The sequence below is a fragment of the Salmo trutta genome, chromosome 8 (assembly GCF_901001165.1).
Source record: "Salmo trutta chromosome 8, fSalTru1.1, whole genome shotgun sequence".
Taxonomy (NCBI): domain Eukaryota; kingdom Metazoa; phylum Chordata; class Actinopteri; order Salmoniformes; family Salmonidae; genus Salmo; species Salmo trutta.
In genome coordinates, this window is record NC_042964.1 from 10,379,650 (window position 1) to 10,406,077 (window position 26,428).

At 45.1% G+C, this 26,428-nt stretch overlaps 1 protein-coding gene across 1 annotated transcript in view; it reads left to right on the top strand.

Moving 5' to 3' along the window:
• The window catches only part of LOC115199226 (neurexin-2-like), an 840,225-nt gene that overhangs the window by 486,679 nt on the left and 327,118 nt on the right, over positions 1–26,428 (top strand). The window contains exons 9-12 of the mRNA XM_029761850.1: positions 4,209–4,647; positions 7,811–8,194; positions 10,443–10,646; positions 14,275–14,301. Of these exons, the coding sequence (XP_029617710.1) occupies positions 4,209–4,647; positions 7,811–8,194; positions 10,443–10,646; positions 14,275–14,301 (1,054 nt within the window). The remainder of the gene's footprint in view (positions 1–4,208; positions 4,648–7,810; positions 8,195–10,442; positions 10,647–14,274; positions 14,302–26,428) is intronic.

The window sequence follows — 26,428 nt, forward strand, 5'->3', positions numbered from 1 at the left end:
AGAGCCAAAAAACAGCCACAAATGTCAGTAAGAGTGTCCATGATTGAGTCTTTGAATGAAGAGATGGAGATAAAACGGTCCAGTGTGAGTGTTTTTTGCAGCTCGTTCCAGTCGCTAGCTGCAGTGAACTGAAAAGAGGAGTACTCAGGGATGCGTGTGCTTTGAGGACCTTTAACAGAATGTCAAAATATATTTTAGATTTTAGATTCCTCAAAGTAGCCACCCTTTGCCTTGATGACAGCTTTGCACACTCTTGGCATTCTCTCAACCAGCTTCACCTGGAATGCCATTCCAACACTCTTGAAGGAGTTCCTTCATATTCTGAGCACGTGTTGGCTGCTTTTCCTTCACTCTGCGATCCAACTCTGTCACGTCCTGACCAGTATAGGGGTTATTTGTTATTGTAGTTTGGTCAGGATGTGGCAGGGGGTGTTTGTTTTATGTGGTTCAGTGTGTGTTTTGTGTATGTGTTTAGGTAGAGGGGTATTTGATTTATTAGTCCGGGGTTTGTTAGTCATTGTTCTATGTTAGTATATTTCTATGTTCTATCTAGTCTTTTGTAGTTCTATGTTTAGTTAATTGGGGTTGGACCTTCAATTGGAGGCAGCTGGTTATTGTTGCCTCTGATTGAGGGTCCTATAATTAGGAGTTTGTTTTTCATGGGATTTTGTGGGAGATTGTTCTTGTTTTGCTGTTTGCCTGACAAGACTGTCAAGTTCATTTTGTTTTGTATACGTTTATGTGTTTTCCTTCTTCACCAAATAAAAAGAAGATGAGTGTACATTTTCCCGCTGCGTCTTGGTCTCTACCCTAAGACACCCATGACAAACTCATCACAAACCATCTCATTTGGGTTGAGGTCAGTTGATTGTGGAGGCCAGGTCATCTGTTGCAGCACTCCATCACTCTCCTTCTTGGTCAAATAGCCCTTACACAGCTTGGAGGTGTGTTGGGTCATTGACCTGTTGAAAAACAAATGATAGTCCCACTAAGCGCAAACCAGATGGGATGGCATATCGCTGCAGAATACTGTGGTAGCCATGCTGGTTAAGTGTGCCTTGAATTCTAAATAAATAACAGACAGTGTCACCAGCAAAGCACCCCCAAACCATCACACCTCCTCCTCCATGCTTCACGGTGGGAACCACACATGCAGAGATTATCTGTTCACCTACTCTGTGTCTCACAAAGACACGGCGATTGGAACCAAAAATCTACAATTTGCATCCTTCAGACCAAAGGACAGATTTCCACTGGTCTAATGTCTATTGCTCGTGTTTCTTGACTCAACTAAATCTCTTCTTATTATTGGTGTCCTTTAGTAGTGGATTCTTTGCAGCATTTCGACCATGAAGGCCTGATTCACGCAGTCTCCTCTGAACAGTCGATGTTGAGATATGTCTGTTGCTTGAACTCTGTGAAGCATTTATTTGGGCTGCAATTTCTGAGGCTGGTTACTCTAATGTACTTATCCTCTGCAGCAGAGGTAACTCTGGGTATTGTCCTGGAAATTCATACTGAGAGAGACTTTGTCATTTCTTCAAACAATAATCTTTATTTAATATCAATTCATTATTGCAATAATGAGACTAGACAACCACACAGTCTTGACTGTTGGCCCGAGTAGCCTAACCTTTATAGTTCTTTATAAGGCTGATTTAAGAATGCTTAGTCATGGTTGATTCCACCCCTCGCATGCAGATTGGGGCATCATAAGCCACTCTGGGTTCATCCTGTTGTAATCTGCACAGTGGGTGTTGTCTTAACCCAACCCTGGCTTAGTTTCCCAGATGCAAGGATTATTTTTGAGACAATGAGGGATTGTTCTACGCTATCTCTAGTAAAACACAATCTTGTCTATGTAATGCAGTCTTTAACTCATTTGTCAGCTCAAGCCATCTCTAATAACCATATGCCCAGATTAGCTGCAGGGAACTAGAGTGGAGACCATAAAAACACAGCATTAGTAGGTCAGAAATGTCTTACTATTAGTTAAATATTATTTGTTAACCATTCATATCAAATAAATCAGATAAGTACGGAATTTTTCTCTCACAGTCTTCCTTTCCTGTGGCATTCCTCATGAGAGCCAGTTTCATCATAGCGCTTGATTGTTTTTGCGACTGCACTTGAAGAAACTTTCAAAGTTCTTGAAATATTCCGTATAGACTGGCCTTCCGTTCTTAAGGTAATGATGGACTATCGTTTCTCTTTGCTTATTTAAGCTGCTCTTGCCATAATATTGACTTGGGTCTTTTACCAAATAGGGCTATCTTCTGTATACCACCGCTACCTTGTCACAACACAACTGATTGGCTGAAACGCATTACGAAGGAAAGAGATTCCACAAACTTTTAACAAGGCACACCTGTTAATTGAAATGCATACAGGTGACTGACTACCTCATACAGCTGGTTGAGAGAATGTCAAGAGTGTGCAAAGCTGTCATTAAGGCAGAGGGTAGCTACTTTGAAGAATCTAAATAATATTTATAATTGTTTAACACTTTCTTGGTTACTACATGATTCCATGTGTTATTTCATAGTTTTGATGTCTTCACTATTATTCTACAACGTGGAAAAAAGTAAAAATAAAGAAAAACTCTTGAATGAGTAGGTGTGTCCAAACTTTTGACTGGTACTGTGTGTATATATATATATATATATATATATATATATATATATATATATATATATATATATATATATATATATACCTTCATACTTACATAGGTTTTTTTAACTAGTCCCGTGACAGTTGTGGGGGTCATAGAGTAAAACGGAGAACACCATCGTGTTTGTGAGAATCTGCCATTGGGTGGTTTGGGTGGTTTGTAAGTCAAACCGTTCGGACGCTACAGATGTTTTCGTGATAAGACTGATTTTCGGGATGTCTCCTGGTCTGACAAACACCGCTCTAAGTCTGGCAACTTTCACCGCAGATGCGGAAGTGCGACGCTGGCGGATTTTGCTGGTGATTTTTTTGTTATGTAACTTTAATTTACACACCGGTGCGTCAACTGACTCTAGGGGGTTTTAAAATCATTTCAGTGAACCCTGAGATTTCAGCTGGTCCATTTTTGTTGCTGACTTTGCAGTATCTCTGCACTGCCTTGATAAGACAGAAGAAATTGGAGCCTGTACTTGGACTGGGAATCTTTCTAACACGACTCTAAAAGCACTACTTTCAGGGGACAGTGTTTGGGCTTGTGTGGGTGTGTGTGTCTAGGAGCCTGCGTGCGGTCAATGTGGTTTGCGTGTGTGTGTGTGTGTGTGTGTGTGTGTGTGTGTGTGTGTGTGAGAGTGTGTGTGTGTGTGTGTGTGTGTGTGTGTGTGTGTGTGTGTGTGTGTGTATGTGCGTGCGTTAAGAGCTGTGGTACGACTGGGTGTGCGCTCTGGGACAAGAGCCCACTCTCTTGCTGTCTCTTCACCCTGTGTCGAAGAGGTGTTTTCAGATAGCGGTTTCACAGTGTGCCACCTTTCCAGCATCTATCCGATGACAGCAATCATCATGGTCTATGTACCTATCAGAAAAAGCTGCAGGAAAAAAATACACCCGAAGACAGCTTAACACACTATCCAGAGTTTTAACACCTAATACTTTACATTATGAATGGAGACACCCAGGACAATGTAGACAGTTTTTATCATCAAGTCAGTCAGGAATTTGCATTAGTCTGTAGGCGTCTAGTTTATCCCTTGTTTTATTCCCTTCATCCTGCAACTTGAGATCTCCCAGAGTGCCATTGTGAATAATTGAGTTTGCTAAACTATGAGTCATATTCACACAAACAAACGCCACACTTCTTTTAATGTCTACGGTTAGTCTTTTGAAAATTCTAGGCATATAGACCTTGAGATGCTAAATTCAACTTGAAGGGAGTGAAGTGTATTTTGAATTGTGAAGCAGTGTAAACTATCATGGACACATTTTCTTTCCAAGAAATCCAAAGAAAAGCTAGACAGCATCAGTATTCAAAGACTAGTGTGTAATATATTTATTCACATTCAAAGTCCCTATAGCATTGTTGGGCGTAGTCTTTGTCAAACCTATCAATATAAAACTAAGCAGTAGGCCTTTGTATGCATAATTTCTCTTTCCCACATTCATGTGGGGTCTATGATTGCTAGCACAGCATACAGAAGGTAAACATCAGCTGACAATTCTAAAACCAAATTGTCTCTATCGCCTTCCCCCTTTCCCTGTAGGTGGTGTACAAGAATAACGACTTCAAGCTAGAACTCTCCCGGCTAGCCATTGAGCGGGACCCTAAGATCAGCCTGAACGGAGATCTTGTTTTCCGCTGTGAGGATGTGGCCGCCCTGGACCCCGTCACCTTTGAGTCCCCAGAGTCCTTCATCGCCCTGCCCAAGTGGAACACCAAGAAAACAGGCTCCATCTCCTTCGACTTCCGCACCACAGAACCCAGCGGCCTGCTCCTGTTTAGCCACGGGCGCACCCAGGGTCCTAAAGAGCAGAAACCAGGTCGGGACATGAAGTCAGACTACTTCGCCATGGAGCTGTTGGATGGCTTTCTCTACCTGCTAATGGACATGGGATCTGGGAGTATCAAGCTGAAGACCAGTAATAAGAAGGTGAACGACGGGGAGTGGTGCCATGTGGACTTCCAGAGGGAAGGGAGGAAAGGTGAGGATATGAACATCTATAAAGCAGTACATCAGTACTTTTCTACGTTTATGACATATACATGTACAAGCTAGGAAGCAATTGCAACAACTATACATATTTCCAGGTACTGTTATGTTGCAGAGATGTACACATAAATACAGACTATATACTGTATACCAGTGGAGGATTTTGAGGGGAGGGCGGCTCAAAATAATGGCTGAAACGGAGCAAATTAAATGCCATCAAACACATGTACACCATATGTTTCAACCCGTCCTCCCCAATTAAGGTGCCACCAAACTCCTGCGATGAAAACTCATTCTCCGTCATCCACCTGTTCTATTTATTATCTTCCTGTCCTTCAGTCCTGTCTAAAAGCTGTTCCACACACCATTCCACCCCTTCTGCCTGCCCCTCTCTGTCCTGTCTTAAAGCTGTTCTACACACCTGTCAGCCCTCTCGGCCTGCCTCTCTCTGTCCTGTCTTAAAGCTGTTCTACACACCTCTCAGCCCTCTCGGCCTGCCTCTCTCTCAGTCCTGTCTTAAAGCTGTTCTACACACCTGTCAGCCCTCTCGGCCTGCCTCTCTCTCTGTCCTGTCTTAAAGCTGTTCTACACACCTGTCAGCCCTCTCGGCCTGCCTCTCTCTGTCCTGTCTTAAAGCTGTTCTACACACCTCTCAGCCCTCTCGGCCTGCCTCTCTCTGTCCTGTCTTAAAGCTGTTCTACACACCTCTCTGCCCTCTCGGCCTGCCTCTCTCTCAGTCCTGTCTTAAAGCTGTTCTACACACCTCTCAGCCCTCTCGGCCTGCCTCTCTCTGTCCTGTCTTAAAGCTGTTCTACACACCTCTCTGCCCTTTCTGCCTGCCTTTCTCTCAGTCCTGTCTTAAAGCTGTTCTACACACCTGTCAGCCCTCTCGGCCTGCCTCTCACTCTGTCCTGTCTTAAAGCTGTTCTACACACCTCTTAGCCCTCTCTGCCTGCCTCTCTCTGTCCTGTCTTAAAGCTGTTCTACACACCTCTCAGCCCTCTCTGCCTGCCTCTCTCTGTCCTGTCTTAAAGCTGTTCTACACACCTCTCAGCCCTCTCTGCCTGCCTCGCTCTGTCCTGTCTTAAAGCTGTTCTACACACCTGTCAGCCCTCTCGGCCTGCCTCTCTCTCAGTCCTGTCTTAAAGCTGTTCTACACACCTTTCCACCCCTTCTGCCTGCCCCTCTCTGTCCTGTCTTAAAGCTGTTCTACACACCTCTCAGCCCTCTCGGCCTGCCTCTCTTTCAGTCCTGTCTTAAAGCTGTTCTACACACCTCTCAGCCCTCTCGGCCTGCCTCTCTCTGTCCTGTCTTAAAGCTGTTCTACACACCTGTCAGCCCTCTCGGCCTGCCTCTCTCTCTGTCCTGTCTTAAAGCTGTTCTACAGACCTCTCAGCCCTCTCTGCCTGCCTCTCTCTGTCCTGTCTTAAAGCTGTTCTACACACCTCTCAGCCCTCTCTGCCTGCCTCTCTCTGTCCTGTCTTAAAGCTGTTCTACACACATCTCAGCCCTCTCTGCCTGCCTCTCTCTGTCCTGTCTTAAAGCTGTTCTACACACCTCTCAGCCCTCTCGGCCTGCTTCTCTCTCAGTCCTGTCTTAAAGCTGTTCTACACACCTCTCAGCCCTCTCTGCCTGCCTCTCTCCCAGTCCTGTCTTAAAGCTGTTCTACACACCTCTCAGCCCTCTCGGCCTGCCTCTCTCTCAGTCCTGTCTTAAAGCTGTTCTACACACCTGTCAGCCCTCTCTGCCTGCCTCTCTCTCAGTCCTGTCTTAAAGCTCTTCTACACACCTCTCAGCCCTCTCGGCCTGCCTCTCTCTCAGTCCTGTCTTAAAGCTGTTCTACACACCTGTCAGCCCTCTCGGCCTGCCTCTCTCTGTCCTGTCTTAAAGCTGTTCTACACACCTCTCAGCCCTCTTGGCCTGCCTCTCTCTGTCCTGTCTTAAAGCTGTTCTACACACCTCTCAGCCCTCTCGGCCTGCCTCTCTCTGTCCTGTCTAAAAGCTGTTCTACACACATCTCAGCCCTCTCGGCCTGCCTCTCTCTGTCCTGTCTTAAAGCTGTTCTACACACCTCTCAGCCCTCTCGGCCTGCCTCTCTCTCAGTCCTGTCTTAAAGCTGTTCTACACACCTCTCAGCCCTCTCTGCCTGCCTCTCTCTCAGTCCTGTCTTAAAGCTGTTCTACACACCTCTCAGCCCTCTCAGCCTGCCTCTCTCTGTCCTGTCTTAAAGCTGTTCTACACACCTCTCAGCCCTCTCTGCCTGCCTCGCTCTGTCCTGTCTTAAAGCTGTTCTACACACCTGTCAGCCCTCTCGGCCTGCCTCTCTCTCAGTCCTGTCTTAAAGCTGTTCTACACACCTGTCAGCCCTCTCGGCCTGCCTCTCTCTCAGTCCTGTCTAGAAGCTGTTCTACACACCTGTCAGCCCTCTCGGCCTGCCTCTCTCTGTCCTGTCTTAAAGCTGTTCTACACACCTCTCTCTTGGTGCTGTCATATCCATGTCTTCTCTCCTAGTACTGTCCCCTGAGGGATGTGCATGATGCACTTAGGCACTTATGTTTTTGTGTGTCTGTGTGTTTGTGCATGTGTGTGCGTACATGTCTGCGTTCTTGCATGTGTGTGTGTGCGCGTGTGTGAGAGAGAGTGTGTGGGAAGCCTCCTCATACCTCCTAACCAATCCCCATGTTGGGATGCTCCTATAGGGAGTCTCTCTGATCGCACTCCTGTCCTTCCTGTTAGAGCGTTTTCATTGACAATTTAGAGTGAGTGGTAAATCACAGCCAAGAGGAGCCCAGGTCTCATCCACTCTCAACCGTGCTGCATACTCCTGGGTCATTTCCCCTCCAGCCAATCGATTACAGCCTCAACACGAACACACAAGAACATACAAAAGCACTCAACACATACACTCAAACATGGTCACACACACACACATAAAGTCGCATGCAATAAATAACACTTGCAGGCAAACACACAAGAGTACCAACACGTAAACACACTAACACACATTACCTTGCCTGATGCTTCAATTGCACACACACACACACACACACACACACACACACACACACACACAGACACACACACACACACACACACGACATCATGTATATACCCCCTTATCTCTCCTCCTCCACCTCCTCCTCCTCCACTCCCAGGCTCCATCTCAGTGAACAGCCGCAGTATCCCCTTCAACTCCAACGAGGGCAGTGAGATCCTAGACCTGGACAGTGACATGTTCCTGGGGGGTCTCCCCGAGACCCGCTCTGACCTGGTGCTGCCCCCCGAGGTCTGGACCGCCCTGCTCAACTACGGCTACGTGGGCTGCGTCCGCGACCTCTTCATCGACGGCAAGAGCCGCGACGTGCGCCGCCTGGCCGAGATCCAGAGCTCCCCGGGGGTTAGCAGCTTCTGCACCCGCGAGCTGCAGAAGAGGTGTAGCAGCACCCCCTGTGGGAACGGAGGCCTGTGTAAAGAGGGATGGAACCGCTACATCTGCGACTGCACCGGCACCGGCTACCTGGGCAGCAACTGTGAAATCGGTGAGGAGTGGCTGGGAAACGGGGAAGAACGGGGCAGTGGGGAACAGGTGGTGATGAAACAGACTGGGGACATTTGGTGGCAGCGGTGGGATCATTGGGGAGACGATGTCAGAAGTGGGGTCCATGGGGATTAAGTACCATTTGGTTTCATGCTTACAAGCGAGCTAACCCTAGTCATAATACGCTTAGATGATGAGGCTATATTGACTTACCCTGATGCCACTCTAAAGCATCCACCAGCTGCAGTGTGCTAAAAGGAGCTATGCACTTGGGGATGGGTGGCATTTGGTCCTGCGTTGGCTTGGCAGGGATGGGGAGCGAGCTGACTGAACTGGTGGGAGGCTGGGGGAGGCTTGTGGAGCTCGGTAGAGCGACCATGCTTACTGTCACCATCTGGGCTTGTCGCGTATATCCAGGTGGTGCGAGGCTGCTCTCTCTGTCTGTCTGTGCGTGGGTGACACAACCAGCTAGCGACTACATATGTCTGATCCATTCTAATTAGCTGTAGGCTGTTGGCTGTGTCGTAGCACTAAAGTAAAGCATGTAACATCTCCTTCGAGACCCAGGTGAAATGCAGCGTTGTGACGTAAAAATACACTGAAGTACTATCTTAACTTTACTCATTATAGTTTTGAAAAGTTGTACTTTTACTTCACTACATTCCTAAAGAAAATAATGTTATTTTTACTCCGTACATTTTCCCTGACATCCAAAAGTACTCATTACATTTCTAATTCTTAGCAGGAAGGAAAATGGTCCAATTACACACTTATCAAGAGAACACATGGTCATGCCTCCTGCCTCTGGTCTGGCAGACTCACTAAACACAAATGCTTTGTTTCTAAATGATGTCTGAATGTTGGAGTGTGCCCCTGGCTGTAAGTCAATTCAATTAAATAATCTGTTCTGCTTAATATAAGGAATTGAAATTATTTATATCATTTACATTTACTTATGATATTTAAGTATATTTAAAACCAAATACTTTTAGACTTTTAGTAGTATTTTACTGGGTGACTTTCACTTTTACGTGAGTCATTTTCTATTAAGGTATCTTTACTTTTCCTCAAGTCTGACAGTTGGCTACTTTTTCCACCGCTAGAAATGAATGCACAACTCAGGGATGCTGTGTTGTAGGCTTATCAATGGTAACAAGAGTCTGGATTGAAATCAAGGCAGTGAAGGACTGAACATCATCGAAAGAACGGTCAGTTTGTACCAGTGAGGTATAATGTTTGTTTCTGATGAGCTGTGGTTTTTTTGTTGTGGTGCTTCACTGCCCTCTAGTGTGTTTATCTTATACTGCAAGTGTATGAAAAAGAGTTACACAATATTGTGCTTTGTTGACACTTGTCTGACCAGGGTGGTCTAACTCAATATTAGTGTTTAAGTAGTGGGACTTGATCTTCAATAATACAGTGAGATTGGAAACTAACCTTTTGAGTCGGACGTTTTATTCAACAGCAAATAGTTGTTTGCCAAAAGGCGATATGCTTTGTGTTAAAATGGATTTCAGTGGCTTGACCAGTAGTATCATTTAGTAATTTAGCTAATTTAGTTTGTGCACCAAACCATATGCATCCAAAATAAAAGGGAAGTACCCAGTCATGGTGAATCAGCCTAGCCCACAGCAACATGTGTTCACCCACATACAGAGAGATCTCCTTAGGCAACCTGTCAATCATCTCTTCAGAAGGGATCTACGTGAAGTCAGCTGCATGGGTTTGCTGTTCATGTCTATGATGTTATCTACATCATATCTTCTGTTAGTTGTATTAGAGGGAAAGGGGGGATACCTAGTCAGTTGTACAACTGAATGCATTCAACTGAAATGTGTCTTCCTCATTTAACCCCTCTGAATCAGAGAGGTGCAGGGGGGCAGCCTTAATCAACATCTACATCATCAGCAACCGGGGAACAGTGGGTTAACTGCCTTGTTCAGCGGCAGAACGACAGATTTTTAGCTCAGAGATTCGATCCAGCAACCTTTTGGTTACCAGCCCAACGCTCCTAACCGCCAGGCTACCTGCCGCCCTTAGTGTTGTTCTTACACTTCCTCACTAGTCAAAGAAAAGACACGCTGCTAACCTCGGAAGACCTTTCTGCACTGGGTGTCAATGTGTGTGTTGGGAAAACTACAATATCAGATCTGTGTCACTCCATAATGTACGTGCCTGTCTGTCTGTATCTGCATCTGCTCATGTGTGCATGCTTCTTACATTCCTCTCCATAACCCGCCCCCTGACAGAGGCGACGGTGCTGAGCTACGACGGCAGCATGTACCTGAAGATCCTCATCCCAGGCACCATGCACACCGAGGCAGAGGACGTGGCGCTACGGTTCATGTCCCAAAGGGCCTACGGCCTCCTCATGGCCACCACCTCCAAAGAGTCCGCCGACACCCTGCGGCTAGAGCTGGACGGTGGCAGGATCAAGCTGACCGTCAACCTAGGTAGCCCATGGCAACCCCACCATGACAACCTCTGGTTTTCTCTTAACCCCTTCCATCAAGCTCCTTGTCCACCCTGTAAACCTGAGCCTTTGTCTGTCACTGCAAGCCTGCCTCCTGTCTCTGCTTCCCTGGTTAGATCTACTCCTGTAGCCTCTCTGCTCTGTTTCTCCCCTGGTCCCTATGGAGATATCTCTAGCTAAAGGAACATAAAGGGGTTTGGTTGTTCAGACAGTCTGCCAGTAGAGGGTGCTATAGAGAATGGTAAAGTCAGAGACATTATTGTCCATATATACTCTAACATCTTTCTAAATTAGTACAAAAAAGAAAGACTGGAAACGATGATATGGAATAAGGAAACAGAAACATATTATTCTACAGCGCTAAGCCTTAAAGGGATACTATCTTCCTCCCCAGAGTCAGGTGAACTCGCCAATACCATTTGTATGTCTCTGCTTCCAGTATGAAGGAAATTACAGATAGTTTTGTGAGCCAATGCTAACTAGCCTGAGTGTAATGACTGGAAGTCTATGGGTATCTGCATGCTAGCAGATACCATAGACTTCCAGTCATTGCACAAACGCTAATTAGCAGTTGCGCTAGAGCTAGTTAGCAGCTTCCTTCAAACTGCAGACATAAAAATGGTATCCATGAGTCATCTGACTCTGGGGAAGTAGATAAATGGCTTCATTGCCAACATCCAGAAGTATCCCTTTAATATTTGTCTATAGTTTGGACTCCTGGCAGACTGTTGTGACCTAAGGCAGTGATGGTGCCCGCCCCTTTTAAAGGGAGAGAGCAGGAGCCGGGGAGAAACGGGGCCCAGGTGCACCCTGGGATACAGGAGTGTGGGCCACCAACTTAGTGACAGGAGGTGGTGGTGGAGAGGATGGTTCCTCCAATAATGCCATAGCATATTCATCTATCTCTAGCTTACCCTTCTCTCTCCCTTTCACTCTCTCTCTCTTTCACTCTACTTTCTCTCTGACTCTTTGTTCATTTCACTGCCACCCTCTCGCTCTGGCTCTTGATCATCTCTCTCTCTGGCTCTCGATCATCTCTCTTTCTGGCTCTCGATCATCTCTTTCTCTGGCTCTCGATCATCTCTCTCTCTCTGGCTCTCGATCATCTCTCTCTCTCTCTCTCTCTCTCGATCATCTCTCTCTCTGGCTCTCGATCATCTCTCTCTCTGGCTCTCGATCATCTCTCTCTCTCTGGCTCTCGATCATCTCTCTCTCTCTCTCTCTCTCTCTCTCTCTCGATCATCTCTCTCTCTCTCTCTCTCTCTCTCTCTCTCAATCATCTCTCTCTCTCTCTCTCTCTCTCTCTCTCTCTCTCTCGATCATCTCTCTCTCTCTCTCTCTCTCTCTCTCTCCTCTCTCTCTCTCTCTCATCTCTCTCTCATCTCTCTTTCATCTCTCTCATCTCTCACCTGGCCAAGGCTCAGAAGATGGAACTTTTCATCCCTTCAATGGCCTGTATGTCTGCGGCCCTTGGATCAAACAGTCAGAGAGACCGGCTCAGAGCTCAGTGTTGTCCCACAGCTACACACAGCTACACCCACAAATCCACAAACACACACATGCACGCACGCACACGCAGTCGGAGGTCCTGTGACGGCAATGCTGCTCAGCCCTGCGAGCCTCAGCACCCACACATACCCACACCCGCCTTGGCCCAGAACAATCGCCCCCCCTAAACACATAGCTAATGAAGCTAAATGCTAATCCATAGTGCTAATGTGTCCAAATGAACCAGATATTGGTTTACCTCCTCCTGTTAGCTGTCTCCCTAACGTATCCAAAATCCCACATTGCCCAGAGGTGTCAAATCCACATCAACGTTTCTATTCATAGCTCATCTGGAGGAAATTAATTGGGGGTGGAATCATTATAGAATCAGAGGATGATCTTGGAGATATGTGTTATTGCTTACCATTAAGGCCTAATTAAAGATGAGTTAGTTGATCAATATGAAACGGTGTACAGGGACACACTTTGCACTGATACTGTCGATTTGTGATCAGGGATGATGACACTGCATGATCAGATTATCAATCTACAATTAGATGGCTTTAAATCAATCATTCTGTGTTCTGTGACTAAGACACAGCTGCTTAAATTACAACAATGCTCTAATACTTGCTTTATTTTTGGACTTTTTAGTCCAAACTCCATGAAATCACATTAGTTAACATACAGTACACCTCACTCTCACAAGCTGTGGACAATTTTGTCTTTGAGGAATGAATAATCACATTCATATCTGCAGTCGCAATCCTCCCCCCTACAACAGTGAGCCTGGTTCCTGGCTGTTTGAGTCATCTATTCTGTAGCGGTTGACAGCTCGAGACCACTCCTCAGCCTCAGCCACACGCACACACAGCCTGTCGCCACCAGAGGGAATAAGAGACCACTACCTCAGTGACAGAGCTCAGCCATTTTACAATGCTCTATCGGAGGACATGCGTTTCAGAGGAAGCTGTGTAGAATAAAGATGAGTGAAAAAAAATGTTGAGAGCGTATTCTAGCCTAGCTCTTAGTACATCCAGATGTAGAAGTGTGCGCTTGGCTTATTGTGGCTGGGGTGTGCAGATCACCCTTTCCTAATATTGCTGCTGTTGGTTTCCATACCCAAGGGGCTACAAAAGGCAAGCTGTTTCTAACCCACAACCACAAAGCCATGGAGCTATTGTTTGCACATGGTTAAGCCATTTCTGATAAAAGCTACGAGAGGGAATAGTAATAATGACATGCTTTCCCTGACTCACTAAATGACCTTGACTAACCTGTACTCCAGCACATTGACTCGGTACCGGTACCCCCTAGATATAGCCTTGTTATTGTTATGTACATTTATTGTGATACTTTTTGATTGATTGAAATATTTATTTTTTACTTTAGTTTATTTAGTAAATATTTTATTAGCTCTATTTCTCGAACTGCATTGTAAGTAAGCATTTCACAAATGAAATTAGATTGGCTGTATATGCAGCTTGAAATGACATGCTTGTGACACATGATGGTGAATGGACCATATCACATGTACTACAGTTCTATCAAAGACAAATATAAGAATGATGCTTATTATCTGTGAGATATACCCTTTGTTTTCTATGTTCAATCGCACACATCCTACATGTAGCGTTGACAACCTTGATGTATTTATTATTTTATCTAAAGGGTAGTCCATCACAAGGTATCAAGAACCTGATTAATGTATAATGTACATTTATCATCCTCAACCTATTGAATGGGCATTGTCCCCTTGCCATCAAGTGGGCCGACAGTGATATATATATATATATATATATATATATATAGACAGAGAGAGAGAGAGCTTTATTGTATCAAGGATTGAGTGAATGGCTTGCCTTCTGTAGTGCATTGGGACTGGGTGGGTTTTGAAGGGTGGATGGTGAGGGGATGATGATGGAGGTGTGGGAAAGGGTGATCCTGACTCGTAGCTCTGTCCCCGGATGGTGGCCCCTAGCAAAACGCTTGGTTGTCTGCAGAATGTACCTTGAAGGATGTAAAATGTTATCTCTCTCTTTCTCTCTCTCTTTTCTTCTTCTTTCACTCCTCTCTCTTTTTTTGATTTGATCTCACCATCTCGCTCTCTCTCCCACCAGATTGTATCAGGATAGACTGTAACCTCAGTAAGTGGTTCTTTGCATTTTTATGACTATATCTATATTTTTCTGCTGATTGTATCAACAGTCTTCTGTTCAATGTGTCCCTTATAAATGTTTTCGCCGTAATGCATTCGAGTCAATCAATCCAATCACATTTATTTTTACACCAGCCCTTTTTTTAACAAGTGATTGCTATCTCTCTTTGTCATCTTTGCCATTTTTTTTAATCAACCCTCTTTGGTTATACAATACTCTATCTTATCATCTGCGCTATTTATTCTGCCTCTGAGACCACACTAGGATTTTCCTTTTTAATTTCATGATATCATTTTCTTATATTTCCCCTCTTATTTCCTTCCTTTTTTTTTTCTTTCTGTCTATTATTTCCCCCCTTTTGTCCTTTTGACTGTTCTTTTCATTCTATTCCACCCTACTCATTTCATTAATAGGGTCGTTCCATGAAATGAGTGCCTCCCTTCGATATTTGAAGTAGACCTTGTGCACAACTATAGAATGTTAAAAGCCTGTTATATTAAATGAAGTGCCTTTTAATATAGACCGCATGGAAAATTAAATAAATATAATTTTCTATATGAATAAATACTTGCTAAAGTGGCTTCTAGGAAAATGTTAACCCATTTAACCCCACGTTTTAAGCATCATTGTAAAGCCCCAATTGTTTTATTGCTTTGACAAACTCCTTTCAGAAGACTATTCTTTATTTAATGTGTTTAGTTAATCATTTTAAGGTCAAAAGACCCTTTCCCTCATGTTAACCTCAACCCTGTTATGTGAACTGAATTCTCATTTTAATATGGTTAAACTAATATTCTTTTTTTAAGAAACATTGAACATCCAATAGCCAAATCGTAGTGTAAAAGCAGTCGAGCTGGTTCTACTCTTTTTGCCCATTTTCTAGTGTTTGTGGTGGAAAACTGAGTGGATTGAGCCTAACATTTCAACCCTGTTACCCAAGACAATTTAACAATTTAAATGTTTTTGTGAAGCTTGCATTCAATTGCCCCTCCCTGTTGCACACAACAAGCCTATTTTCCCCCTGTCACAAGGGGATTTATGGGTGACTTGAGATGAAGTCATCAACCCTGTTACGGTCAACCGTGTTACGGTCAACCGTGTTACGGTCAACCCCGTTACGGTCAACCCCGTTACGGTCAACCCCGTTACGGTCAACCGTGTTACGGTCAACCGTGTTACGGTCAACCCTGTTACGGTCAACCCTGTTACAGTCAACCGTGTTACAGTCAATCCTGTTACTTTATTTGGCGCTTAATAGGCACTTACTATAGTCTTTTCTATTTGTTTTACCTCTTGAGATGGGCAATTTAGTTTTTTATTCATTTGAACATGTGCAATTCATGACCGAATGTTCAAATTAGGTGAAATCAAATAAAAAAGATTTTTCACCAAGTTACGCTACTCAAAAGACACCTATTGGTGGAACGACCCAATAGCTTTGTAGGCATATCTCTATCATTTCCCTTTCCAATCTACACACTTTCACCTTCTCTGCTCACAGACTCCCACACTGGTGAATTCCCAACTACTATTGGGTGTTCATTTAAGTCAAATGAACAGGGCTGTTTAGTTGATTCGTTTTACGTGTGCTGGTGTTGGAATGCATCATGTGAAATCACTATACGTAATGTGAAGTTACTGCCCTCAGTACTGTAAGTCACTCTGGATAAGAACTTCTGCTAAATGTCTAAAATGTAAATTTACAAATGTAGACTCCATTGAGGGCACTGCCCCCTAGAGTAGACAGACATACATCATTCATGGGAACAAAGAAAAGTATTTCAACGCATGCTGAGAGAACGACAGAAAACTGTCACTGTTAACATGTCAACAGACAAGGTAAGTGCAGGCCCCACTATGACTAAGGAGAAACCTGCTGTGTGTGCGAGTGCCTGCCTGTCTGTCTGTCTGTCTGTCTGTCTGTCTGTCTGTCTGTCTGTCTGTCTGTCATTGAGTGCACAAATGTCTACTTTTTTTAAGTGCCAATATCTATATGTATCTATATGTGTATGTGCTACAAGCATTCCACATACGCAGCAATATACAGTGCCTTCATCAAATATTCACATTTTGTTGTGTTACAAAGTGGGATAAAAATCTAATTGTCATTTTTTGTCAACGATCTACAAAAAATACTCTCCATTCCGTAATTTTTTTATCCTGAAAAACTCCCCAGTACTTAACGATTACAAGCATACCCATAACATGATGCAGCCAGCACTATGATTGAAAATATGGAGATTGTTGGATTGTGTTGGATTGGATTTGCCCCAAACATAACACTTTGTATTGAGGACTAAAAGTTAATTGCTTTGCCACATTTTTTGCAATATGACTTTAGTACATGGTGCAAAACAGGATGCATGTTTTGGAATATGCTTTGCTTTAAAAATGTAACGAGTGCTTTTGGGTGTCAGGGAAAATGTTTGGAGTAAAAAGTCCAGAATTTTCCTTAGGAATGTAGTGAAGTAAAAGTAAAAGTTTTCCAAAATATGAATAGTAAAGTAAAGTACAGATACCCTAAAAATTGAGTTTTACTTAAGTACTTTACACCACTGCTGAGCGGATTCCTTCCTCTCCAGCAACTGAGTTAAGATGGATGCATGTATCTTTACAGTGACTGGTTGTGTTGATACACCACCCACAGTGTAATTAATAACTTCACCATGCTCAAGGGGATATTCAATGTCTGCTTTAAAATAAAATACAACCAACTGTACCAATAGGTGCCCTTCTTTGAAAGGCATTAGAAAACCTCCCTGGTCTTTGTGGTTGAATCTGTGTTTGAAATTCACTGCTCGACTGAGGGATCTTACAATTATCTGTATGTGTGGGGTACAGAGATTAGTTAGTCAATCAAAAATTATGTTTAACACTATTATTGAACACAGAGTGAGTTCATGCAACTTATTGTGACTTGTTAAGCAATTTTTTTTACTCCTGAACTTAAATAGGCTTGCCATAACTAAGGGATTGAATACTTATTGACTCAATACATTTCAGCTTTGGATTTTTTTTATTAATGTGTAAAATTCTAAAAACAATATTCCACATTGTGCGGTATTGTGTGTAGGCCAGTGACAAAATAATGTGCAATTGAATTCAGGCTGTAACACCAACAAAATGTGTAAAAGTCAAGGGGAGTGAATACTTTCTGAAGGCCCTGTATTCATGCCATCTCCACCAGCATACTGAAAGGGGAGTTGAATACTTTCTGAAGGCCCTGTATTCATGCCATCTCCACCAGCATACTGAAAGGGGAGTGAATACTTTCTGAAGGCCCTGTATTCATGCCATCTCCACCAGCATACTGAAAGAGTCATAAGATGATGAATAGCCTCATTCTCTCTATTGCTGCTGGCATGACTCACTTTGAAATAATGGGATGGTTTGAACAAAACATACTACAGCCAAGCCAACACTAGATGTCATGATAACACATGGAAAAGTCTTTGTCTCTGGAAAAGAGAAGGATTCAGGAGGATTATTTTTCTCCAGCAGAGGGCATACACACAGACATCTCTTGATCAACAAGCGAATGGCCTATTTTCCGCTGCATTGTGTTTCTGAGTGGGAGGCACAGTACAGTAGTTTGAGGGAATTCTCCTGGTTATTTTCCCTCAGACGATGAAAGAAGTGGATTAGCCTGTGGAAACTCAACTTGTTCTACTTAGCTCAGACTCAGTCATAGATCTGCTGTACATTTACACAGACAGCCCAATTATTATCTTTTGCCCAATTATTGGCAAAAACGCTGATCTAACTGGTCAAAAGAACAATTAGTGGAAAGCATTTTTTGAATTGGGCTGCATATGTAAACGCAGCCCTGCTCCAATAACAGGCCCCTCAAATTCAAATCTGGACCTTGAAGCCAGTTTCACTGCTTATTTAAATTCTCCCCCTCTAATCAGGGACTGATTTAGACCTGGGACATCAGGTGGGAGCAATTCATTATCAGGTAGAAGAGAAAAGCAGCAGTAGTCCAGACCTCGTAGGGTAACATTTGAATACCCATGATTTAGCCTATATGCCAATATATCCTTCTTCCCTTAGTTATATCCAGTAACCCACTGATAGGCTGCATCCCAAATGACACCGTGTTCCCTATACAGCACTTTTGACAAGAGCCCTAAATGGAATTTGATGCCATTTAGGGTTAAATCTAATTTTATTGGTCGCATACACATGTTTAGCAGATGTTATTGCGGGTGTAGCGAAATGCTTGTGTTCCTGCAGACATAATGGCAATTATTCCCTATGTGAATTGGGGTGAGATTCTTCCCTACACTGTAAGTGATATCCTGTAACCCAATGGGCGTGTTTTGCGAGGAAGTGAATCAGAGTTGGCCAGCCAGGTTAGTTTGGTCGTGTAAGTGATGTATCAATGTGGAGGGTGATGTTTAACCACCTAACAGCACCGCCCACTCTGCAATGAGATGTGTTGTGACATATGGTGAGCAATGTGGCTCTCTCAAGACCCTTCTGTTAATGTCACGCCCTTTGTCCCATCCACACACACGATCCAAGGCACACACATATTTGGGCATGAAGTAGAGTATAGGCTCATAAGCACACACACACACACACACACACACACACACACACACACACACACTTATAAACTGGGTGGTTCGAGCCCTGAATATCAGACCGTATACCACGGGTGTGACAAAACATGTATTTTTACAGCTTTAATTACGTTGGTAACCAGCTTATAATAGCAATAAGGCACCTCGGGGGTTTGTGGTATATGACCAATATATACCACACCCCCCTGTGTCGTATTGCTTAAATATAGGTATACAACTTACTGTATTCACATATAAGTGGTACATATGTATAAAGATTCATATGTTGTATGTGTCATAAAACGTTTTATCTATTGGGTCCTTATCGAGAGCAACACTTAACAAGACATCATGTACTATAATTGTGACGCTGTATAAAATCAGTTATGATAGTAGTCCACACTACAGTAGAGTTCATTTCATGTTTGGACATGTATTGACATCGCCATGTATAATAGTTTCCTTTCACCCAATGCTCCGATGAAATTAAATCATCTTCTAAGGCAATTTAATGCTTGAGTGGCGGTCAGAGCTTTAATTCAATGATCTTTTCATACCCAGACTATCTTCTGGGCCAAATTCATTCCAAGCAGCCAACTGTTGAGGGGATGACATGTATTAGGACTCTTGTCTTAATTTCTGCACCCATTGCGATGAGCTGCATTCTTTATGAAATGAACGTAATAGCTAGAGTTATGTCAGCGATGTTTGTTTGATTTTTGATGATAAACTTTGGTTAAATGACAACTGGTTAGGACAGTGAAATGCCCTGTGTTACTGGATATGCAATGTGCACACAGACAGAGAAGACACTTCATAGGATAGCTACACTCAGGAACTGAGGATATGACGTCACAACATTACCGAGGCACGTTTTGAAGATTGGAAAAGCATGTTCGCAAATATCCATGTGTCCTCCGCATACGTGTTCTCATTTCATTTTTACACATTTTCCGGCTCGCTGCATGTTTAAATCAGAAATGAACCAAATACCTCTTCAAATGTTAAACAGAAATGACCTAATAAAGTAGAGCTTTGAAGCACATCAACTTCAAAGGACTACATAATCAGCGTATTTTCCTAACTAGAGCTGAAACGGAATGAGCGTGAGCGTGTGTACATGCATGTGGTTACATAGCCTATCAGTGGACGTTTTTCAAAACGCCCTTTCCAAGTCTGTCGAAAGCTACCCCAATAGTAAGGGAAAACTAGTCTCCGGTGAAATTACAATTCATCAATATTGCTTATGTTTCTTTGCCAAAAACCACCAAAGTGAACAAAATATGTGCCCAGTTTTCCACAAGGGTAATACATAGACTGAAAGGCCAGTCTGAAAGGGTACCAGTCAGTATAATGGAGCATAAGGTTAACTGTGACCTTACAATTTAGAGGGAGATTACATTTTTGGGAGTGCACTGAGTGTACCCGCCTCAGTGATTCCCCAGTCTGGAAGTTTCTTCTGCTGTCTCTGTCAGACCCATTACTTCACACTATTCACCCAAAATAGAGAGCAACGTAGAGAAAGAGGAAAGCTGGAGGAGAGAAGACAAATAGACCAACAGTAGCTCAGAGATACAGAATGAGGTGTGAGGACTGAAGCAGAGAAATGACAACAGATGAGAGAGAGAGAAATAGAGGGAGAGAGAAATGGAGAGAGGGAGAGAGAAATAGAGAGAAAGAGTGAGAGAGGGAGAGATAGAGGGAGAGACAGTGTGTCACATACTAAAAGACAGAAAAAGGTGCTGGTGGTGGAACTAAAAGTGACGATAATTTAAGGAGGGTGGCACGACGCCCATGGAGTATCTCTCCCCTTGACTTATGGCACCAGGGCACCCTGCCCACCAGTCCTGTATGGTGCCACCCTGCCCACCAGTCCTGCATGGTACCAACCTGCCCACCAGCCCTGCATCCTGCCCACCAGCCCTGCATCCTGCCACCCTGCCCACCAGTCCTGCATCCTACCACCCTGCCCACCAGCCCTGCATCCTGCTACCCTGCCCACCAGTCCTGCATCCTGCTACCCTGCCCACCAGTCCTGCATGGTGCCACCCTGCCCACCAGTCCTGCATCCTGCCACCCTGCCCACCAGTCCTGCATGGTGCCACCCTGCCCAACAGTCCTGCATCCTGCTACCCTGCCCACCAGTCCTGCATGGTGGCACCCTGCCCACCAGTCCTGCATGGTGCCACCCTGCCCACCAGCCCTGCATCCTGCCACCCTGCCCACCAGTCCTGCATCCTGCTACCCTGCCCACCAGCCCTGCATCCTGCCACCCTGCCCACCAGTCCTGCATGGTGCCACCCTGCCCATCAGTCCTGCATCCTGCTACCCTGCCCAGCAGCCCTGCATCCTGCCACCCTGCCCACCAGCCCTGCATCCTGCCACCCTGCCCACTAGTCCTGCATGGTGCCACCCTGCCCAGCAGCCCTGCATCCTGCTACCCTGCCCACCAGCCCTGCATGGTGCTACCCTGCCCACCAGTCCTGCATCCTGCTACCCTGCCCACCAGCCCTGCATGGTGCTACCCTGTCCACCAGTCCTGCATCCTGCTACCCTGCCCACCAGCCCTGCATGGTGCCACCCAGCTCACCAGCCCTGCATGGTGCCACCCTGCCCACCAGCCCTGCATGGTGCCACCCAGCCCACCAGCCTTGCATTGTGCCACCCTGCCCACGAGCCCTGTATGGTGCCACAGAAGATTCCTTACCTGTCCCCATGTCGTACCATTTTTCACTACCCTAATGGCTTGGTAAGATGGTATACAACTCATCTTCTTGGGTGTGTCAATACTCATCCATGGCTTCCTTTCCATGTATACTTTTAACACAAACAAGTGAAAGGGTTTAATAGGCTTTCAACATATGTGCCTGGCCATTTTAGGCTATGCCAGATCAGTGATCATGGAGATGAAAACACAAGGAATGGAAGCCACTTAACAGCAATGAGATGCACCCCTCGTCTCTTAGTATTCAACTTGCATGGTGATATGGCAGCTCATTCAACCCAATAGGCTGACAGAGAGACAGGTTAAATATAGGCTTGTTATGGGAGGTGTAATGAGAGGAGCAATAGCACATTGATGCTGTCTGGGTTCATACTCCCTTAGCAGAATGATGGGGTCTCCCAGGGCAACGCTGCTGTTGCATGCTGGGTGACGTGGTCCAAATCAACTAAATCCACCAGGAGAGGGAGAGAGAGATGAAGAGAGAGGGAGCTGAAGAGATAGAAAGAGGAAGTTAGAGAGATGAAACGATAGAAAGAGGAAGATAGAGAGATCACATGATAGACAGAGGAAGATGGGGAGGGAGATTAATTAGATGGAGAGAGAGGTGAAAGAGAGAGAGAGATTCATTTCTCACCTCCTTCACTATTAGGATCAATCGCTCTTCCACTCGACATCTCCCCTCCCTTCATTGCTAGGCTAGATAACAACAGATTTGATCTCATCATGCATGCGAACAGGCACCACACACCTTACAGTGAAGGTGCAGGTGTTAGAGAAGCAGTCTGATAACAACCCACCTGGCCCTCCTCTCTGTCCCTTATCGTGATAATTGGCCTACAGGGTCATGGATAATGGATAATCATGGCTGGGGGTCACACTCTATGTGGCCGCCTCTCCAATCCCCCTCCCTTGCATCCCCTGGCAAATCAGGCCATGTTTTGGCTGCTGGGGTTGTTTTGCTGTGGTGGCAGGATGCGACAGTGTCCTCAACTGACTGCCAGCCTAGCCTACTTTCCCCAAGAGGGAGAGATGAGAGAGGAGAAAAGGTCTGCTCTGTTTTCAATATGGAAATAGATGAGAGGGAAGAGGGTGAGATGGAGATGGAGATACAGAGAGAGAGAGAGAGGTATTTTCTGTGAGGATGGGGATCTGAGAGGATGAAGCAAGGGAGAGAGTAGGGTAGAGAGAGAGGTGGTGGAGAGAGAGGGGGGTAGAAAGAGGGGGTAGAGAGAGGGGGTAGAAAGAAAGCAAAACAGGAGAAGAGGGGGAGAGAGGGGGAATGGACAGAGAGAAATTGAGAGCGTGAGAAAACAGAGTGAGAGCCGGAGAGGATCTTGTCTGGCTGTCTTCTTGTGTTTTAATCACCACTCTGTTGTTCATCACATCTTTCATCTCGGTGGTTGCGCTAGCTGTTAGCAGACTGGCGCCATTACAACTGGCTGGCACACACACCCTTCATTAGATCTGAGATGGGCCCCGCTCTCCTTGGATATCATAGTAAATACGATACCATAGGCTAAGGAGACAAATACGATCAATGTCAAAGACAGCCTGATCCCCATATCTGGGAAGAAGCAGAGCCAAGTGATCATCTCATGCTATAGAAACCACTTCTCAACCATTTCAGCAGTATATCACAACTATTGCTGTAATACTGAAACACGGAGAGAGACATGCCCAGATGGGTTGCAAGTCTGTCCATTGCACATCATAGAATCACCATCCACCCTCTTAACAAATGTTATTCACCAGATGATGAAACAAATCAATAGCATTTTTATTGTCCCCTCCAAAACAATATGGACCCTGTTTAACGGCTAGCACCGTATTCACGGGAAAAGGGCTTATTTACAAGTACAGCATGCTATCCCCCACAGCTTTGCCCAAAAATTGTTTCCAATTTAAATGGTGCTGGGGTTCATTTTTAACCAAGCCATTCCACAATCTGAAAGTCAATGAGGTAGGTTAATAACACAGTTCATGGTCATGAATCATGAAAATGTTCCCAGGGTCTTTAAATAAGCTGTTAGTTGCATAGCCCTGCTACCTCCATGAATTCAATTTAAGGCCTGTACAAAAGAAAGGGCTACGGTGTGCATGCAGTCATTTGAGCTATTGGGTATGGAAATAGGTTAGATGAATACTGAATGTGTAGCGGGTTCAGTGAAAAACATTTGTATCTCAGAGAAAGAATTTACATACTGTAGTAGAACAAATAATAATACAAAATCCATATCTGAATATCCTGTACATCGTTCAAATCTTAAAGAAATCTCTATATTTTGATGAACGACACCAATGGACATTTGGATAATGATGTCGGTGTGCAGATTTGCTTCCATTAGCTAGGTAGTTCTTTGTATGTAGGTTAAGTCAGTCGTCACTATCTCTCTCTCTCTCTCTCTCTCTCGCTCTCTCTACCTGTCCCTCTACCTCTCTCTCTCTCTCCCATCTCTCTCCTTGTCCCTCTCCACCACCACCTTTCTGTCTTCTGTATGTGACACACTGTCTCTCCCTCTCTCACCCTCTCTCTCCCTCCCTCCCCCTCTCTCCCTCTCTCACTCTTTCTCCCTCTCTCTCCCTCTCTCACTATCGCTCCCTACCTCTTTCTCCCTTTCTCTCTCTCTCTCTCTCTCACTAAAAGACACCGTACACCTTATTCAGTACAGTATTTACTCCAAAAACTAGCTTCTCATAGATACATTGTAATGCCTTGCTGTGAGATGTTAGCTGTTAGCCTGTCCTCCTGCTGTCTGAACAGGGGATGAGTAATCAACTGTGAAGGTTGTTGTGGAACAAACAGCCATTAACCTATGACATCAATGGCCATGATTAGCACGCCGGGACTGGACACATGGAGGGAGGGAGGGTGTTAGGGTTGTGTGTGTGTGTGTGTGTGTGTGTGTGTGTGTGTGTGTGTGTGTGTGTGTGTGTGTGTGTGTGTGTGTGTGTGTGTGTGTGTGTGTGTGTGTGTGTGTGTGTGTTGACCTGCCCTGCTTATGCCCCCAGTTGGTATGGCCTGCCCTGCTTATGCCTCCAGTTGGTATGGCCTGCCCTGCTTATGCCTCCAGTTGGTATGGCCTGCCCTGCTTATGCCCCCAGTTGGTATGGCCTGCCCTGCTTATGCCTCCAGTTGGTATGGCCTGCCCTGCTTATGCCCCCAGTTGGTATGGCCTGCCCTGCTTATGCCCCCAGTTGGTATGGCCTGCCCTGCTTATGCCCCCAGTTGGTATGGCCTGCCCTGCTTATGCCCCCAGTTGGTATGGCCTGCCCTACTTATGCCCCCAGTTGGTATGGCCTGCCCTGCTTATGCCCCCAGTTGGTATGGCCTGCCCTGCTTATGCCCCCAGTTGGTGTGGCCTGCCCTGCTTATGCCCCCAGTTGGTGTGGCCTGCCCGTTGTGTCAGCTGGTTTGATGCCATCCTGAATTTACCTATGTGCTCCATAGCAGGCTGGTACAGTAACCCTCAGGGGGGCAAAGTCATAGAATCATAGGAACATGAGACATCAGACTATGTGGCGTGAGGTCAGGCGGCATGGCAGAGTGTAGCAGTGTCTAAAGCCATTGCATTCCAAGCAATGTAAAGACTAAATCAAACATAATGATCATATATGGACAATATCAGGGGGCTACACCCCTAAACATATGGAATTTTTACAAATACTCGTAGAGGCAGAGTAGAACACAAGTTTCAAATGTGTTCAAGCCAAAAGACTGTGGAGAAGTCATGAGCAGTCTTGCATGAGGGAGGGAGGAGTAAGTTGGCACTGCTCAGGATGACTATGTGAGAGTGATGAGAAAGACAGAAGCGGATGGAGGGATGGTCCTCCTCCTTCACAAACAACATGGGAAGGATGCCAGAGAGAACAGATGGCAGAGAAGAGCGGGGGCACAGGGATGGCACAGAGACTGGTGGCTTCATGCTACACACACACACACACACACACACACACACACACACACACACACACACACACACACGTAACCAATTGTACAACCCCCCGCCCCACACACACACGCACGCATGAGCCTGTGAGCTACCCCGTGGAGTGTTTTCCCATGCCACATCCTGGGTGTGGAGCAGTCTGTAGGGAAAGCCGTATTGCTGAATCGACATCTCTGACTGAGTCTTCCTCTCTGTGCCAGGGACCTGGTGTCACGTCGGTATAAAGGGATCGGGAGACAGGCGCAGGAATACGTAATCGTTTTTAAAAATTTACCCAAATTACAGCGTGCCATGTAAAGGCACAGGGATCGAAGATCAAACAAACACGTATACAAAACACAGGGTTGAAACCCAAACAAAAGTACCTTGAATAAATACACGAGACCCGTAACATACACGCACCCAATGACTCTACACGGGACGAGACCCGTAATCATCTGCCCAATACATGCAGCACGAAAGCCACAACAACACAGCAAAGGAACTCACACGACCAACGGACATTGGAACAATAATCGACAGCCCAATAGAAACCAAAGGGCACATTTAAACAATTACAATCAGGGAAATGGGGACCAGGTGTGCGTAATGCGACAGTTCCGGAGGGATCCGTGACACCTGGTAACCACCTCCTGCATTCATATCTTTCTCTCTCTTCCTCTCTATTCCTCTTTCTCTCTCTTCCTCTTTCTCTCTCTTCCTCTTTCTCTCTATTCCTCTTTAAATTCCTTTTTCTCGCACTTTACCATTCTCTTCTCTCGTCATCTCTCTCACTCCCTGTCTACCCAATAGAATTAAAATTATCATTCTATTTATACTGAACCAAAATATAAACGCAACATGTAAAGTTTTGGTCCTATGTTTCATGAAGATCC